Source organism: Stylophora pistillata, chromosome 1 (assembly GCF_964205215.1).
Source record: "Stylophora pistillata chromosome 1, jaStyPist1.2, whole genome shotgun sequence".
NCBI lineage: Eukaryota > Metazoa > Cnidaria > Anthozoa > Scleractinia > Pocilloporidae > Stylophora > Stylophora pistillata.
The window spans coordinates 8452976-8470475 of record NC_142519.1 but is presented as its reverse complement, the minus strand read 5'-3'; the positions used below and the strand labels follow the sequence as shown (position 1 = coordinate 8470475).

Sequence of the window (17500 nt, the reverse complement as noted above, 5' to 3'; positions counted from 1 at the left end):
TTTTTAAATGTTAATTATAGGTTTCACCGAGGTAAAAGCTATAATCAATATACACATTCACCTCAGATCGCCTTCTTTACAGCCTTCCTGAAGTCCCTACTTCTGATGCAATATATGAAAGGGTTAAAAGCCGAGTTGCCGAATTCTGCCAGGGCTCCCCAAAACCAATAGCCATTTATTATTAATTTCTGGCAATTATTGGTAGTAAAGAACTGAATGAGCGAGATCACCAGACTTGGGGTCCAACAAATTGTGAAAACACCAACAACAATTCCAATAGTTAGAGCGGCCTTACGGTGTTTAAGCTGCGTGATAGCTTGATCGGCACTAATTCGAGTCCCTACGGAGGCTGAAATTTTTCGCATTTGAAAGCGTGCTGCTTTGAAGATGTGATAATAACAGATTGAGATGATCGTTAAAGGTGCTATGACAGTGATCACTGTCGCGGCCAGCCATAACTTTGGTAGCTGAAGGGGATCTGTAATGAAGAGACGCAAGCACGCAAACAACAAGGAAAATATCCAGATGAAAGTTATTGTGCTTCGGATGCGTTTCCAATTCATAATTTCATTGTAACGCATTTTAGTCACCGCTATGTAGCGATCCACACTTACTGCGCATAAGCTGAAGGTAGTGGCTACGATCGTCTGCATGGTCAGGACCTCAATGGCAGTCGAAAGCTGGTTGTCACTTTTCCAGATATTCAACACACTCTTTGCAACCCACAGAGGGTTCATAAACAGACCCACTGAGAAGTCTGCGACCCCCATGGAAGCAACGAAGGCATTGGAAGGAGTCCTCTGGCTTTCAACTCTGTAAATGGCCGCTAAAATGAGTGCATTTCCGACAACGGAAAGTAGCGCCAACACGCTGTTCATCGCTGACAAAATCACTATTTCGGCATTTTTTAGTGCACCAGAACAGTCCTGAACCAAAGTAGAATTTTGCGGGCTTGTGGTGTTCATATCAGGCGGCTTAGATTCGAAAAATGGGAGGAAACGATGAGGAGTTTCCGAATGCCCTGAGGCAGTCTTTTTTACAAGTAAATAGTTTCGTGAGAAAAACTAGAGTAAAATGAAATTGATACGACGCAGGGCAGACTATTATTTCCAAAGTTGATTATAGATTTGAATTCATTATTGAACAGATGGCGACTCTCTAAAATGATGGACATTATCAATGCAGAACCATTATAGCGCCAAACCGTGGCATTTGAAAGTAATTTGTAGTCCTCTAGGGTTCGCAAGTGGTATTTAATTTAAGGCAATGTTTTTCATATAGGGAATAACCACCAGAAAGTTTGATTTTCTACATTGGTAAGCGGGAAAAAAGAAAATGTTGAGTGTTTGTTCCGGGACGGAAAAAAAATTTAAATTTCTTACGAAGGCTTCTAGAAACATGGAAAAAAAAAAAAAAAAACAAAAAAAAACAAAAAAAAAACAAACGAGACAAATGTTTATTGAAAAGCGAAGTATAAGTAGGCTTAATTTTGAAAAAATTACGCTCATTATTTAATGGCTTCATCTTTACATTGTGGGTACTACAAAAACAGACAAGTGTCTATTAGAGGCAATTAAAAGGAGGCTTACCCCCCTACCCATGGTATAATCAACCACGTCCCTCTTGTTAATAAACTCGCACGGACGAGCTCCTATAGGTCACAGATGCTTTGTAAAACTTCCTAAATAATTTTTTAAAAAAGAAAAGTAGAAAATAAGAGTAATTATACCTTTCACAATCTCTAAAGAGGCAAGTTAACTCTACAATTTTGTCTTTTTATTGATGTCGCCAGGTATCTGCGGGTGGCAAGATTAAAATTCTATTTGCATCGACAGATGTTTTATTTCGAAACAAACAAATTTTGAAAGAAAGTATGGTCAAAAATCAGCATAAGCAAGAGTTTTATAAATTTACTCCTCTCTCGAGTAGTTGTAATATGAACGCTGCAGAAAAAAATCTCACTGTACTTTTGAAGCATATGTTAATGAGTAAACAGTTTAAAGCAGCCGCCAAAAAGGTTGGTTTTTTGCCGTAGGTGTTATTCTTGAACTTTCAGAATTAAATACTGCCTCTTTAAACTGAGTAATAATCGTTGATAATGATAATAAAAATGAAAATAAAAAATAAAAAATGATAATAATAAAAAAAAAAAGAAAAGAAAAAAAAAAAAGAAAAAGTGAACAAATGGCTATCATTGAAGAAAGGAACGGGGAACGGAGGAGTGGGAAGGGAGAATGGGGAATCTTGAAATTAAGGAATCTTTAAAAACGAGAACCTTTAAAATGGTGAATCTTTAAAATGAGCAATGTACATGTTTCACTTTCTAGTGAAGGAAAATAGCAAGTTGAAACGTCTCTGCATAATCTGTCAACGTTTTACAACAAATCAGATAAAATGCCAAATTCTGGACTACAGGCAAACAACTATCTCTTCTCTCTCTCCCTTCTACCAGTTGCCCAAAAAAGGAACGCCACAGTGATCAGGGTTCAAAAGAATTTTTCAGCTTTTACTGAGAATTTGTGGGCTCTTGTCAAGGTTCATTTTTTTCCCAGCTGCCAATAATAAATGATCAGTCAGCACATTTCTTCAACACTCAACATTATTAAATTACTGAAATAATTAAGTATTAGAACACTTATTTTGATCAACATGTTTGGTTGCGATAATTCCTTTTTAATTACAAAGCGAGTGAACGGCTCAATTTTTCAGTGTTTGTCCAAGTGTAAAAGGGTGATGCAACGGCGGTTACACAAACTTGCTTGCTACACGCTTGAAGGAATACGTAGAAAACTAAATACTGTAAACAAAAGTACTCCTTATAGCAGGCTTCAAATTTCGAAACTTTATACTCGTGTACGTCTCCAAAAAGCTTTTAAAACTTTTCTTGGCTGCGTTATTGTCTGATATGAAATGTTCACCATAACAAGACAGAGACTTTTACTTCAGTTGGACAATCAATAAGCATAATGTTTTCAATAAAATTCCAGTTGTTTGGTGAAAAATCGCCGGCAAGTGTGCTAAAAAATTTCCGGCTGCCGCCGGCAGCCGGCTGTTATTTTGAACCTTGAGGATCACACTGAAAAAGATGTAGATCAGGGTATTCAATTATAATTGCTAATAGGGCTGTTAAATGACTTACCATTCAGGCTAATATATATATATATATATATATATACATACATACATACATACATATATATATATATATATATATATATATATATATATAAACGATTATTTAGGAAAATAAAAATTAAAACTTTGTACTACAGATCTGTTTTGAAAGGGTTAAAAGTCCTCTCTCGTCAGGTAGATAATACACTAGTTGACTAACGATATTTTTAAGTAGGTGGTTTGAGCAGCCTTATCAAATATTTAGTTGAGTGCCGGCACGCACTCGCCAGTTCGTTCCTTTTGTTTAGGGTGCCCGCCCCTGTTCTGCATATGATAAAGAATTTTTCAGCTATGCAAAGATTGCATCTCTTTGTGGTATTTGAGTACGGCCTGGCGCGAGCTATTATTTTCCAGGTCACGGGAAACTCCGTTTCAGCATCCTTTAGGGACCAGATATATTTGCTCAACTCTGTTGCGTTCCTTTTGTTCTCATGTCTAAATGAAGCTGTATGATTTCTAAATCTTGTTTTAAATTGGTTCGCAGTAAGGCCGACGTACGTTTGGGTTCCCAAGGGACTTTCAACTGTGGCCTGGTAAACTACATTTTGAATTAGGCAATTGCCACGTAACGGGCAAGAGTGTTTGTCTCTACAATTGCATGATTTTTCTTGCGATTGAGAATTATTTGCGAGGGAGGACTTGTTGTGGGCGTCGATTTTTCTTTCTAAATTTGGCATGCACGAATAGCTTACTTTCAAAGTGTTCCTATTAAAAAATTTTTTTCTTAGCGAGTGCCCTGGCGAAAAGGATTCTTTCACGATGCCTAAAAATTTTTTTCCCACGTTAGTGGCAACGTTCTTACTAAAAGGTGGGTTATACCAAGTTATATTTCGGTGTCTTCCTCTCCCTTCTGTACTCCTCTGGTCTTTGGTTGTTGTGTCAAATTTTAATTGATGATTATAGCCACTTGCTTCTAACGCTTGCTGATACATGGGTGCTGCTTTGTCGAAGGTTACTCTGTCCGATGAAATTTTGCTAAGCCTTTTATTCAATTTGCTGTTCCTCATTCCCGTTTCCCATTCCCGTTCTACGTTCTTCGTTCCCCACTCCTTTTCTCCCTTCTCCGTTCTCTATTCTAAAGAAAACATTGAATAATAAAAAAAAAACGTTCTAGAAATAAAATTTTTTTTTCAAGTTTTTCTTCCGTCTCGTAGCTTCTCGAGAAAAAATGGAAAAGTGGCAATTTATTGCGACAATTAAATCTCAACGTTACTGGTCATATTAATTACGTTCTTCGTAAAATAGTTCAAAAAGGCAATGATAATATTTAGCACAAATAAAAAGAACACTGAAAAAAAATGAATAAAATTGTGTACACGAAGAAAATGTTGAAAAAAAGGTTTGCAGAGACGTGTATGTTTAAAAACATTTTTGCAGAAGAAAATTTCTCATACCTCCCTCCAGAAAAAGAATGGTCCGTCTCTTATTCATTCTTGTGTTTTTCATGTCACCATATTCCCACTTAAAGCATAGTTCCATCTTTTTGTATATAAACCAAACAACGCCGTAAAATTTCCGACTGACTCTGACAAGGGGCTAACGCTTGAAACGCCAGCTTTAGGATCTATTTATTGTGGCCAAGAGACCTCTTTAGCTTCGGAGTCATGTGATCTGAAATGGCTGAATAAAGGCCATATTTTCAAAGTGGCGGCGGGGGAAACTTAAAGCAAATTTGTTGATCTAGAGTCGAATTGGACGAAATCTCCGAACAGTCTGCTGAAGATTTCTTCTATTACGGTAGCCAAACATGTGAAGACTGGTGCAGAAGGTTATGAAGGTGAAAAAAAAGCTATAAATTTTTCACCGAAAATTACATTCACGACATTTTTGTCAGAGAGCCGAAGACACTCCGCACGAGTTATTACGCCTGGCCGGTAAACCGATAAAAAGTGCGGTCTATTGCTTAAATTACCTCAGCCAATACAACCAAAGTATTAATAACCCCACTCTCTTGTTTGCATAGAGCGATTTAAAGACTCTGAAAGCCACCAGTCAATGAACACTATGAATATATTAAATATAAATTTTGTAGGTGGTTTCGTGGTGTAATGGTTAGCACTTTGGACTTTGAATCCAACGATTCGAGTTCAAATCTCGGTGGGACCTAATCAAAGCGTCTCATTTTGCCAATTCAAATGTTGAGAAACATTATTTTAAAATCGACGTCTGAAAACTATTTTCTATCAAATGAAATTCGAAAGGGTGACCATTTGGTTTCAGTTCTCTTTTAATATTTTTTGTAGTAAGGACTATCCACGGTGTTTAGAGTACTCAAAATACATTGATTAACTATTAAATTTGCCAGTTTATCGTGCTTTAATACAATAATAATGATAATAATAATGGTGATAATAATAATAATAATAATAATAAAAAGAATAACAATGATAATGATGATAATAATAACCATGACAAAAATAATAGTGATGATAATAATTACCATTTTTACTATAACAAAAACAACAAAAATGATATGCCCATACTTAGCTTACTTCAAATTAAGTCTCCAGTTTTATAATTTTTGATTAATTTTTCTCTTTTTATGTGCTTATCCACTGAAGTTAAATTCAGGGTGGTTGCTATAGCTGTGTGCAACAATGTTGCAAGATGTTGCGCTGAAATGTTGCGTACGTTTGGTCAAACCTTAAGCTGCTGTCACTATTGTAATTAAACTTAGTTCCGTGATTTGAATCCCAAGGCTGTGGTCAGATAATTCATTCTTTGATCCTGACCCACTTTTACAGATATCTAACCTATCAAATGAAAACAATCTTCTCAACGTCCTTTTTGTTTCATTCCAAACTTATGAAGAAAAGTAAAACTCTCAGGGGAACAGACTGACAGATTAACGTCAAACGTGTGTGCGGGGAAAGGAGAAGGGCTTCACGAGATCAGCGTGTTTCCGGGGAAGCGAAACTGATATGTAATTTTTTTTTTAGGAAAGTTCATCGTCAACAAGAGGAATACAGTTGTTGGAAAGTTGATACTTATATTGAGCATTCGAATGTTTTGTTTACAGTTTGATCAGTCTAATTTTTGTCGGCTCATCAAGCCCCGGTTAGCTCAATTGGTAGAGCGCCGGACTGTTGTGCGGGAGGTCGTGAGTTCAAATTCGGCCGGACCAACACTCAGGGTCTTTAATTAACTGAGAAGACAGTGCTGCCTTTGTAATAATATCTGCAAATGGTTAGACTTTCTAGTCTTCTCGGATAGGGACGATAAATAGAGGTCCTGTCTCCTGCAGGGTTGGGGTAGGAGACGTTAATTTCCCATACACGAGATTACTGTGTGATGGATGTCCTCCCCGGGGTGGGATGGGTGGGTAAAAAAGGGTTAGGTGTCAATTGGAACGAAAGTTCTGTTCCTTTCTCCTGCCATTCCTGTGGCGAATGAATTAAAACTTAAAAAACTTAAACTTAATTATCATCTAATGTATTTCAATCAGCAGTGCTCTCTCTTTTTCAGCTAAGGAAAATTATTTATTACGAAGGGTCAAAGTCACCAGTGCAAGCATGATTTAGCTTATCTCAGCTGTTATCATTTGCTGATACCTTCTCCAATGCAAACCAAAAATAACAAAACAAGTACAGGCACATCTAATTTGTTAGGCTATCGTCGGACTAAGCCATTAATCATTCAGTGAAGAATCCATGTGAGTGGTTTGTTCCTTGATGGGAACGATAGTGAAGACCCTTCGGTGCTATTGAAACCTTATATTCTGTACTCGACATGTTCAAGATATGGAATTCTACACCGAACAACGATGAGTTTAAATGTTGGTACGGCTAGTCAAAGAGCTGCTTACTTCACCAACGTAATTGGCTCAGTCTAGCATGGATGCTTTACGTGATATGTACTTTAAGACTCGGTTTAAAATCACCATAAACTGGATGTTTAGAAGTGTTTACTGAGAACCAGTGTTATTTTCAGTTTGTCACAAGATTAAACGACGATTTTCGCGTGGGATGTCTCTTGCAGCATCTTTTACGTTAAAATAGTAAACAGAAAATGAAACGATTCGTGCCTTTTATGTCGCATCAAGGTGAACTGACTACTCTCAAAGGAAACACTATAATCTTTTACAATGAATATATGAAGTTCATATATTTTGAACTGCGGTATTAGATACGTATGATGCACGATCCTCGCAGTAGAGAGCGCTATTTATGCAATAGCGAAAATCAGACCTGAAAAAAATCAGGCCTGTACGGGATTCGAACCACTGACCTCTGCGATACTAGTGCCGCGCTCTACCAATTGAGCTAACAAGCCAACTGGGAGCAGGCCGTTAAGTTGATTCGTAATAAACCCGTGATGATCATCAATATTTTGGGGGCCACGGTTTTAGCTAAAACCATGGCCCCAAAAATATTTTTCTCACCTTGCCTTACAAGTGTTAAATTTTTCACAAATTTTTCACGGCTTCGCCTGTTCCTGTTCGTAAGTCCGAGCCTTTACGGTCATCGGCCACTGTAACTTTGGCTTATAAATACAGGCGTTTAGTCATACTTGTAAAACTCCCTGAAGAAGTCTACGACAGTTAGACGAAACGCGTGGGAAAATACAAGAAGTTTTACAACTACTGTTCGCAGAAGTGCTGCTCACTAGTCTATAATTAAAAAACTAAATTTTAATTAAAAAAATTAAAGAATAATTTAATGGTTCTCAGTAATTGATACTAATCATCCAGTCTATTAAGTCTTAAGGTGTATATCACGTAAAGTATCTCTCCTAATTTGAGCAAATTACGTTGGTGAAGCAAGCAGCTCTTTGATTAGCCGTACCAACATTTAAACTCATCACTATTCAGTTTAGAAGTCCATATCTTGAACATGTCAAGTACAGATATAAGGTTCCAATAACATCGAAGTGTCTTCACTATCGTTCCTATCATGATCAAGGAATCGTGAAACCACTCACATGGATTCTTCACGGAATGATTAGTGGCTTAGTCCGACGATAGTTAACAAATTAGATGTGCCTGTACTTGTTTTGTTGTTCTTGGCTTGGAGAAGGAACCAGAAAATGATAACAGCTGAGATAAGTTAGATCATGCATCGGTGACTTTGACCCTCGTAATAAATCATTTTCCTTAGGTGAAAAAGAGACAGCACTGCTTGCTGGTGATACATTATATGACGTTGCTTGTATCCCTCCTTGATCAGCCGAAAAAAATGATTTAAAACGAATGTCGGTAAACAGATAGAACTGATTTTTGTGTTTTGAGCTTTCCCCCAAGAACATACGGTGGACAGTGTAGGTGTATATATGTATATAATTATGTACTTGCTACCGGAAACTTCCGAACACTATTTCAGAACTTCCAAAAAGATAAAACCCTTGAAACTGAAAAAAAAAAAAAAAAAAGAGGGTCAACTTAAGCTGAATTCACAGGGTGATAACTGCAATGTGTCTTTGCAAGTCTTGTTTTCCTTCGTTACATTGTTTTGGCTAGATAACGATATCCGAAAACACCAAACGCTGATACACACGGAACGTGCATAAAACGTTTTCATTGGCTCATTTATTTCGTTAATTGAAAGAAAGCTATATTGGCAGATGATTTTTCTTTCTATATCCCCGCTGGTGTATCTGAGCTGCTAAGATTTGTTTTTCTCCCCGTCAAACGCCAGAAACGCTTTACTGATCGTTCAAATCGATATCGGGTGATAATAGGATTGTTATCAAACATAATTCCAGTAAATATTTGTTGACCAAGTTTTAATTGAATTTTTGATTCATAACAATCATACCTTCCTTCTCAGATGACTAAATCAACACAGAAAAAAAAGTATTTTTAAAGAAATTACGGCTTACAGTTAAGCTGCACTTATCACTTAATTGTTTTTCTAAGGATTTGGGAATGACCTGACCTGAAAAAATTATGGATCGGATGAGGTTGAAAGTGATATCATGAATTTTTAAAACCGAAGTCTGAGTTATCTGCCGAAGCTAAAGGCTGATGCAGATAACACAGACACGAGGTTTGTTAACTCATGATATTATGCGAAAACCTTGTTCAGTAATTGCTTTATTACACATTTTGTAAGCGTTCAGCCATTTTGAGTTTCTCTCCGCGCCGAGTCTGGAAAAGTTTGAGACCACTACACGGACGAGGGGCTTGGAAACATTTTAGACTTTGAACTCGACATGATAAATGCTATATCCTCCGCAGATAAGGCATTGTCATGTCAAGTCCACACGTTATTGTATAATGATTAAGTGCTCTCGACCAATCAAATTTTTCATAGTAAGTCTAATGTATAATAATAACCGTTAAATGACAGATGTGGATGCCTTTTAGTCATCGATCACTCGTTTGGCAGTGTTCATTTATGCCGGACTAAGGTATAGCTCACTTCATAATCATCAAGCCATGATTTTCTCTCTGTTCTCGACAAAGAAGAATTTGCTTCTTTTGCTATGGATTTGCTTGATGGAGGAAGGCCTCAAAGGTATTTCCTCTGTAATTCTAAATATTCCGTGTTTTTCCATTTATTTTGCTTCCAATCAAAACAGGAGGGCTTTTAAGTTTTGATTGATATTGTAAAATTCCTTCTTTACAAGCGAAAACAAGAAAAAGACGTAAATTAGCAAAGTAGCTGATAGTGGCAGGTCACGAGCATGACCCATAACGTGCCTTTATTCTAGTTTTTAGCAAGCTTTTTAAAACCCCACGCCCCACCCCCATTTGTTAGAAGCAAATGTAATCGAGGCAATAAACATTAAAAGCTGTCGGTCGTTGAGCTGCAGTAGCTATTGCCAAATTAAGTGCCCCACTTTCCTTTAGAAGCAAATGTAATTGGGGCTGATAAACCGTTTGGCAGATGAACTGAGGGAAATTAGCTCAGACAGCGATCGAAAATCAGTACACCTGAGTTGTTCTTTGGCCCAAGCAACTGTCTTTGCAAAGTGAACAGTGTCCTTTTTGTTCCCAATTGATTTGTGACAAAGCATGAAAAGGCATACAGTTCTTTAAAAGGAAAGAAAAAAAGTCTTACGTGTCACTTGGCCAAGTGCGATCCTAGTGAGACGATTTGCGGAAGATCACAAAAATCTGATTGTATCAATTTCCGCATTTAAATATATAGGCTTGTTTCGGGGGTGGGGAGGAAGGGGTAGGGAGGGGAGGGGAGGCTGTGCCACCCACCCAACTTTTCGTACTGTTCTTGCTTCGCTCAGGTTTGACAAATACCGTCAGACCGGAATGGCAGTGTCACAAAACTTACCGTCTCTCAAATTCCAAATTCAAGTGTTTTTTTTCCTTTTACATTTTTACTTCATCTTTTTTTCTAAAGCGAACATGTTTTATTGACGTTTCATTTCCTTCTTGAAAACAGCTGCTCTTCGCAAGGTATGAGCAATAAGCCCTTTAAATTTCCAAATATTACCGAAGACAAGAGTTTAAGGCCCATTTCCAGTTTTAGTCGTAAGAAACACGAAAGAACGCGATTATAAATTGTCTCCTGTCTCCAGGTTTACTGACATTTTCTTTCGATTGACCCTGAGAAAAGCAATCAGCGGTAACAGCTATACGAGCAACCGCGAAAAAAAGCTTTGAAATCACTTTTTCAATACTCGTGGGGAGTTTCTCATCATGAGCTAATATTCTGTAAGCACAAAGTATTACTAACTGTATCAAACGCCAACAACTTGCCTTGATAGGCATTATTGACCCAAGAATGTTTAATTAACTTTCTCTCCATTTAACGCTAACGTAGCTTAACGTGATTGACATGTTCTCACTGTGACGTCGATGACACCGTTTAAAAACGATTGAGAGTAATTTTTTTATTAAGTAAAGCTTACATTTAGCGACTATCACGTAACTTAAAGAGTTTAATCTTTTTATCATTCCTAGCCGCTGAGAAGGGAAGGTTTGCCATCAAAGTGACAAATGATGACCTTAACTGCCAGTACGTGTCATTTAGCGGCAAATTCTCGGGAGACGGAAATCGTGTCAGTGTATTTGCTTCAATTCGTTATGGTAAAAAATCATCAGGGGTGCATGAATTAGCTTTTATTTGGATCGAAGATGTAACAACAAGCCGTTTCAAGGCCTGTCTGGTAAAAAGTGGCAAAAGCTTACGAGGCAAAAGTGCTTTGATCGATTGGTTTGCATTTCAAGGATCACAACCAGGAGTATTCCATGGCCAGACACGTTTTAATCTTTTCACAACTGGATCACGATGTAACTGGGTTAATTTTCCCCAGGTATGGATGACTTTTACCGTCAGTTGTTACTACCATATAGGTTAGTCCATAACTGTCCACATCCTTAAACCCTTTTCGTTTTCCCGTCCCCTCTTCCGTCCTTCGTCTATTTATATCACGCACACTTCAGTTTACTCCTTTTGTTTTGTTTTGCTTTTTCAATTGCATCTACTCTTTCTAAACAATTAATTTTTCTTTTGTTTTTCTTTCGCTCCTTCTTTTCGTTATCTTTCTTATTCAGTCTATCTTTCTGCTCCCTTGCATTCCTGCATGTGCGTTTGCTTTTACCCAAAGATATATCTTATTATTTGTTTATCCATTCATAGCACTTATCAATTTGTTTTCCCATCTATTTACACATGTCTCCTTTCCTTTCCGTCTCTCCGTCTTTCCCCGCTATTTTTCATTTTCCACGTTCAAAGTTGCGTCAAGTTCTATAAAAAACAATCATAACTACCTTGCAAAGTAAACAAAAAGCCTCTGTGTTATTTTCTTTTATCTAAGGCATTTTCATCAGTTCCCAAAATCCACGTCACTGTGCAGCATGGAATTCCAAACAAAGACCAGGACTCCATGAATGTTTGGATTGCAAACGTTTCCACAAATCGGTTTGAAGTTTGTTTACAGGAATCCACTACATTCAGCGGCCTTCACGACAAGCTTTCGGTGGTATGTAAAACACAAGCATGACAAAATAAATTCCACGTGGGCACTGAATTGCTTCACGCTTTTTCTTGCTATTTCACTTTACAGAACTGGATGGCTTACGAACATTACCCGTCAGTTTGGGAGGTCAAGGAGTCCTCAGTAGTAAAGTTTTCCGAAAACGACGTACCATCTGAGCGAGACAGTTACGCTCTGTGTAAGGTATGACTGTGTACTAGCTATTTCCTCATGTTTTCAATGTGATTACTATTGCAAGGCTGGTTCATCTTGCAAGCGCTCTGGTTCATTACTGAACGAGTGACAAGTTATACAACCCGTTTCATCAAAAATTGATGTTTGCTTCTGAGTTGTTTGATTTTATAATTTCGTACAGAACAATATTATTGCATTCCTTTCCTTAAATCAAAAGCTATTCCCACGAGGCTGGATTCCATATTGCATATTTGCCTTTCATCTGAAGCTCGAAAATGTTATAATATGATGAATAGGAACGTTAAAAAAACATTACTGTAATGCTGGGGTATATGCAAACATATTTGCAGTCATGGGGTAACGCGTTCAAAACACAACATTTCATAAATGGAAAATGTAGAGAAAGAGAAAATTATCGAGTGATTATTATTATACATTAGATTTACTGTGAAAATTCCGATCGGTCGAGAGCATACAGTCAAAATTCATTAGCGCGTGAAGTTGACATGAAAACCAATATCCTCAGCAGATACTGGTTTTTCATATCGAGTTCAAAGTCTGCCAAGTTTCCAAGCCCCTCATCCGTGTAGTGTTCTAAAACTTTGGCAAAACAGAGAGAAGTGTCATCTCTAAAACAGTTTGTTTAAGAAATATATAACAAGACAATAATCGAATTCGGCTTCACATGAGATCATGAATCATCAAACCTCGTGTCTGTGTTATCTGCCTCAGCCGAGACCACGGCATTGATAATCCGTGATGTCATGCTGAACTACATCCAATAATTACTTGTTATCTGCTGGTGAAACCTTATCTACCAACCCCATGTTTGAGTAACCACAAATATGGCAGGTATATGAAGCCTTGAGAACCAAACAAAACTACCTAGTGTTCATAGACAACATATACTGATACTGAGATATTCAAAATAGCTCATCGAGCGAACGAAAATCCTTTCCTTCCACGGGAACATAGAAGTGTAGCATCAGACACCTTGAAGCTGGGTGCGTCTTTAGAAGCACTGATGCTACGATAAATCAAACATGGAACTTATACATTTTATGTTACGCTTTATAGAATGTCTCCTTTTCAAGTCCATTTTACACTGCTCCAGTGGTACTCAATACTGTCATTAATGGCGACAGTGGCAATGCAAACAGTGGCTGCCCAGCGAAAGGTCCTTTAATCACGTGGTTGGAGGTAAGGCGGTGTAACTGAGTGTAATTAAAGACGATGAGATCAAATTACAAAAGGAAAAAACTACGGCTCTACTAGGAATTCAATGTGAATCAGGTAGAAAACGTTAACAGAAGGCGGAAAATAGTGGAGGCAAATTGTAGAGATTGCTTTTTTACGTTAAAAAAAATAACTTCATGACTGGGTCAATGACTAGAGCTGAATGACCTTGCCTATAATTTGTGACGAGTCACAGATTTCACTTAAGTATCAAACGTTTGTGAGAGAACTATCATAAACGATACATTATTCACATATATGTATATATACATATATGTGAATAATGTATCGTTTATGATAGTTCTCTCACAAACGTATATATATATATATATATATAAATAGTTTAAAAATTGCGAGGATGGACAACTTCTCACGTCAAAAAAAATAAAAATTTTTAATAAAAACCGTTTCGGTCCGAGACCTTCTTCAGTTATTTACAACTTTTGAAATAATAAAAGAGCATCAAATAAGATCGAAGTGCTAATGATTACGTAATTACAGATAACGACTAATGAACTGGCGCTAATAAAAAGATAACAAAAAACCTAATTACAAAGAAAGCAATGGACAAAATACAAGAAACAAACCATAAAAACTAAGAGATAAGAATACTAAGTATGTTAAAATGAGTGGCGTAACCAATTGCAAAGAAGCAATGCGGCAAGCAAAAACAGGAGAAGCCTACTTTTAACTACAAATATAAACCGTAACAAAATCCCAAAACAAGGTCTTTGGAACCCGAAGGGGCAAATTAGTAACAAAATCCCTGGAAGGGCCCTTAAATGATACTAATCATAATAAGATCCATTGGCAGGGCTTCTGAGCCCAATCCACACCTAACGGGCCGACAAAATCCAAGAAAAGTGCTTTTGAACGATCAATTAGTAGCGCCTAATATAAGATGGAAAGTCAGATACAATGAATATATGAAAGTTCATATATTTTGAACAGCGGTATTAGATACGTATGATGGACGATCCTCGCAGTAGAGAGCGCTATTTATGCAACAGCGAAAATCAGACCTGAAAAACTTTTCAGGATCGTGCATCATACGTATCTAATACCGCAGTTCAAAATATATGAACTTTCATATATTCATTGTATCTGATTTATCATCACTGGCTTATTACGAATCAACTTAACGGCCTGCTCCCAGTTGGCTTGTTAGCTCAATTGGTAGAGCGCTGCACTAGTATCGCAGAGGTCAGTGGTTCGAATCCCGTACAGGCCTGATTTTTATTCAGGTCTGATTTTCGCTATTGCATAAATAGCGCTCTCTACTGCGAGGATCGTGCATCATACGTATAAGATGGAAAATTAATTATAGCAAATTCTATTTTTCGAATGAAATTCCTTTCTTTTATTCAAACCATGGGGTGCCAAATAGAACAAGTGAGCACTCCAATAAGCCTCTTTTGTGATTAAAAGCCTATCGATCTCTTCAGAGCCACTAACGGGGGCCTGTACCTGATCAATGCGTTGGAACAAAAAATCGTCCAGGGTGTGTGGGGTTTTGTTAAAGTGTATCGCTACTTCACAAGCTGTTTTGTTTGTGAGCATAGCAGATTTGTGATTTTGAAATCTAACTTTAAAGTCGGTAGTAGTAGATCCCATGTATTGCAGGCGACATTTCTTGTAAGAAGCCAAGTAAATCACACTTTTAGAATCACAGGAAAGTCTAGAGTGAATGGTGTAATCTTTGCCTGTCTGAAAGCTGAGAAATGATTTAGATTCAACAAAGAAATTCTGACAGAGGTCGCATCTTTTCCTATTGCATTTAAGCAGCCATTGTTATGAGGAATGGTTTGTCTCTCGCTGGCAGTTTTAAAACGAGATGGCGCTAACGATTCTTTAAGATTTTTCGATCGGCGAAAAGATGGTATGATAGAACTTCGCGGAAAAAGTTCTTTCGACTTGGGGTTAGATTGCAGAATAAACAAACGCTTTCTGATTATGTTGCCTACGTCGGGCAAGTTAGGATTAAATGTAATAACAAATGGAAATAGTTTCTTCGTTTCTTTTTCACGAGTCCTGAGTAAATTATTTCTAGGGATGGCGGAGGCTTTGGAGAATTGTTTAGAAACTAATTTAGAAGGGTAACCCTGGTGAACAAGGTACTCTTTGTACTCAGATTTTCTCTAGGCAAAAAATATTTCTTCAGCGCAATTTCTTTTAAATCTTGTGGCTACTCCAAAAGGAATAGCCTTGAAAGCGCGCTTAGGATGGCAGCTGGAAGGCAGAAGATATAAATGGCTATCTGTAGGTTTGGAATAGAGGTCTGTCCTGATAAGTCCATCGATAAGATATAAAGTCAAATCAAGTACGTGAAGCTCACGCTCAGAGGAAGCTAGCTCAAACTTAATAGTAGGATACAGAGAATTGATGTAATCAGTAAATTGATGTAGGGTAGGAAGGCCCTGTTGCCATAGATCAAATACATCGTCTCGATATCGCTACCATAAGGACGGCTTTATCGGACCAGAAAACTTAGCTTTGTGATCAATTTCGCCCATGGCTAAATCAGCATAGCTACAAGCATTCTTCGGACCCATAGCTGTGCCATGGATTTGGAGAAAGGAATTCTCTTTAATAACAGAATGGTTGCTTTTCAAACAAATTTTTACGGCTTCTAAAATACAAGCCGTGGATGGAAATTTGTTTTCTCTAGTATTCGGAGCCTTCCTTACTGCAGTGAGGCCGAGTTTGTTATCGATGTTAGGGAACACTGAAACCATGTCCCACGAGACCAGTAAGTTGCCAGTTTGAAATGGACCGCTTGTGTTAAGATGTTCTATTTTGTGAAGCAGGTCGGTAGTGTCTTTAATAAACGAAGGTAATTTTCGAGCAAGTGGTTGTAAATAAAATTCAGTAAAGGCCGATAAGTTTTCAATTGCCGTGCCACAACAAGATGTAATAAGTCTGAGCGGGTTACCCGTTTTGTGTGTTTTGACGTTTCCAAATGCAACTCCTGCTCTCGCTTCTTTATTTAAAACCTCTTTGGCTACTTCGGGAGAAATCTCACCTTTTTCCTAGCCATTTGGAGCACCAACTCTCTACTAATACCAAATGTTTAGAGGTTGGGTCTTATTGCAAAGGTTCATAATGCAACTGATTGTTAAGCTGACCAAACATTTTTTCCTCGTACTCCCCTTCATCATTTCAAACAAATCGGGATCCTTTGTCCTTTATACGAATCACTACATCGGAATTTTTAAGTTCTTTAAGCGCAGCCCGTTCTTTTTCAGATAGGTTATCTTTAGCTTGCCTAATTTTCTCAGGATTGATAAGATCACGCCAAATGGGTTTTAAATAAAGAAGCGAGACCAGGAGTTGCATTTGGAAACGTCAAAACACACAAAACGGGTAACCCGCTCAGACTTATTACATCTTGTTGTGGCACGGAAATTGAAAACTTATCGGCCTTTACTGAAGAAACTATTTCCATTTGTTGTTACATTTAATCCTAACTTGCCCGAAGTAGGCAACATAATCAGAAAGCATTTGTTTATTCTACAATATAACCCCAAATTGAAAGAACTTTTTCCTCGAAGTTCTATCATACCATCTTTTCGTCGATCGAAAAATCTTGAAGAATTGTTAGCGCCATCTCGTTTTAAAACTGCCAGCGAGAGACAAACCATTCCTCATAACAATGGCTGCTTTAAATGCGATAGAAAAAGATGCGACCTCTGTCAGAATTTCTTTGTTGAATCTAAATCATTTCTCAGCTTTCAGACGGGCAAAAATTACACCATTCACTCTAGACTTTCCTGTGATTCTAAAAATGTGATTTACTTGGCTTCTTGCAAGAAATATCGCCTGCAATACGTGGGATCTACTACTACCGACTTTAAAGTTAGATTTCGAAATCACAAATCTGCTATGCTCAAAAACAAAACAACTTGTGAAGTAGCTACACACTTTAACAAAACCCCACACACCCTGGACGATTTTTCGTTCCAATGCATTGATCAGGTACAGGCCCCCGTTAGTGGCTCTGAAGAGATCGATAGGCTTT

At 37.6% G+C, this 17500-nt stretch overlaps 2 protein-coding genes and 1 non-coding gene across 3 annotated transcripts in view; 2 read left to right on the top strand and 1 right to left on the bottom strand.

Annotated features, from left to right (window-relative positions):
• Window positions 1–1047, bottom strand: part of LOC148741123 (beta-1 adrenergic receptor-like) — a 1429-nt gene extending 382 nt beyond the window's left edge. The window contains exon 1 of the mRNA XM_088756735.1: window positions 1–1047. This exon is cut by the window's left edge and continues 382 nt beyond it. Within this exon, the coding sequence (XP_088612861.1) occupies window positions 63–965 (903 nt within the window). The 5' untranslated portion in view covers window positions 966–1047 and the 3' untranslated portion in view covers window positions 1–62.
• Window positions 1048–5208: 4161 nt separating this feature from the next.
• Trnaq-uug (transfer RNA glutamine (anticodon UUG)) lies at window positions 5209–5280 on the top strand. The gene has a single exon. It is a non-coding gene; the product is annotated as a tRNA-Gln (tRNA).
• A 4227-nt stretch (window positions 5281–9507) lies between these two features.
• Window positions 9508–17500, top strand: part of LOC111346856 (uncharacterized) — a 28171-nt gene continuing 20178 nt past the window's right edge. The window contains exons 1-5 of the mRNA XM_088756441.1: window positions 9508–9629; window positions 11036–11388; window positions 11893–12057; window positions 12142–12255; window positions 13324–13446. Coding sequence (XP_088612567.1) covers window positions 9551–9629; window positions 11036–11388; window positions 11893–12057; window positions 12142–12255; window positions 13324–13446 — 834 coding nt within the window. The 5' untranslated portion in view covers window positions 9508–9550. The remainder of the gene's footprint in view (window positions 9630–11035; window positions 11389–11892; window positions 12058–12141; window positions 12256–13323; window positions 13447–17500) is intronic.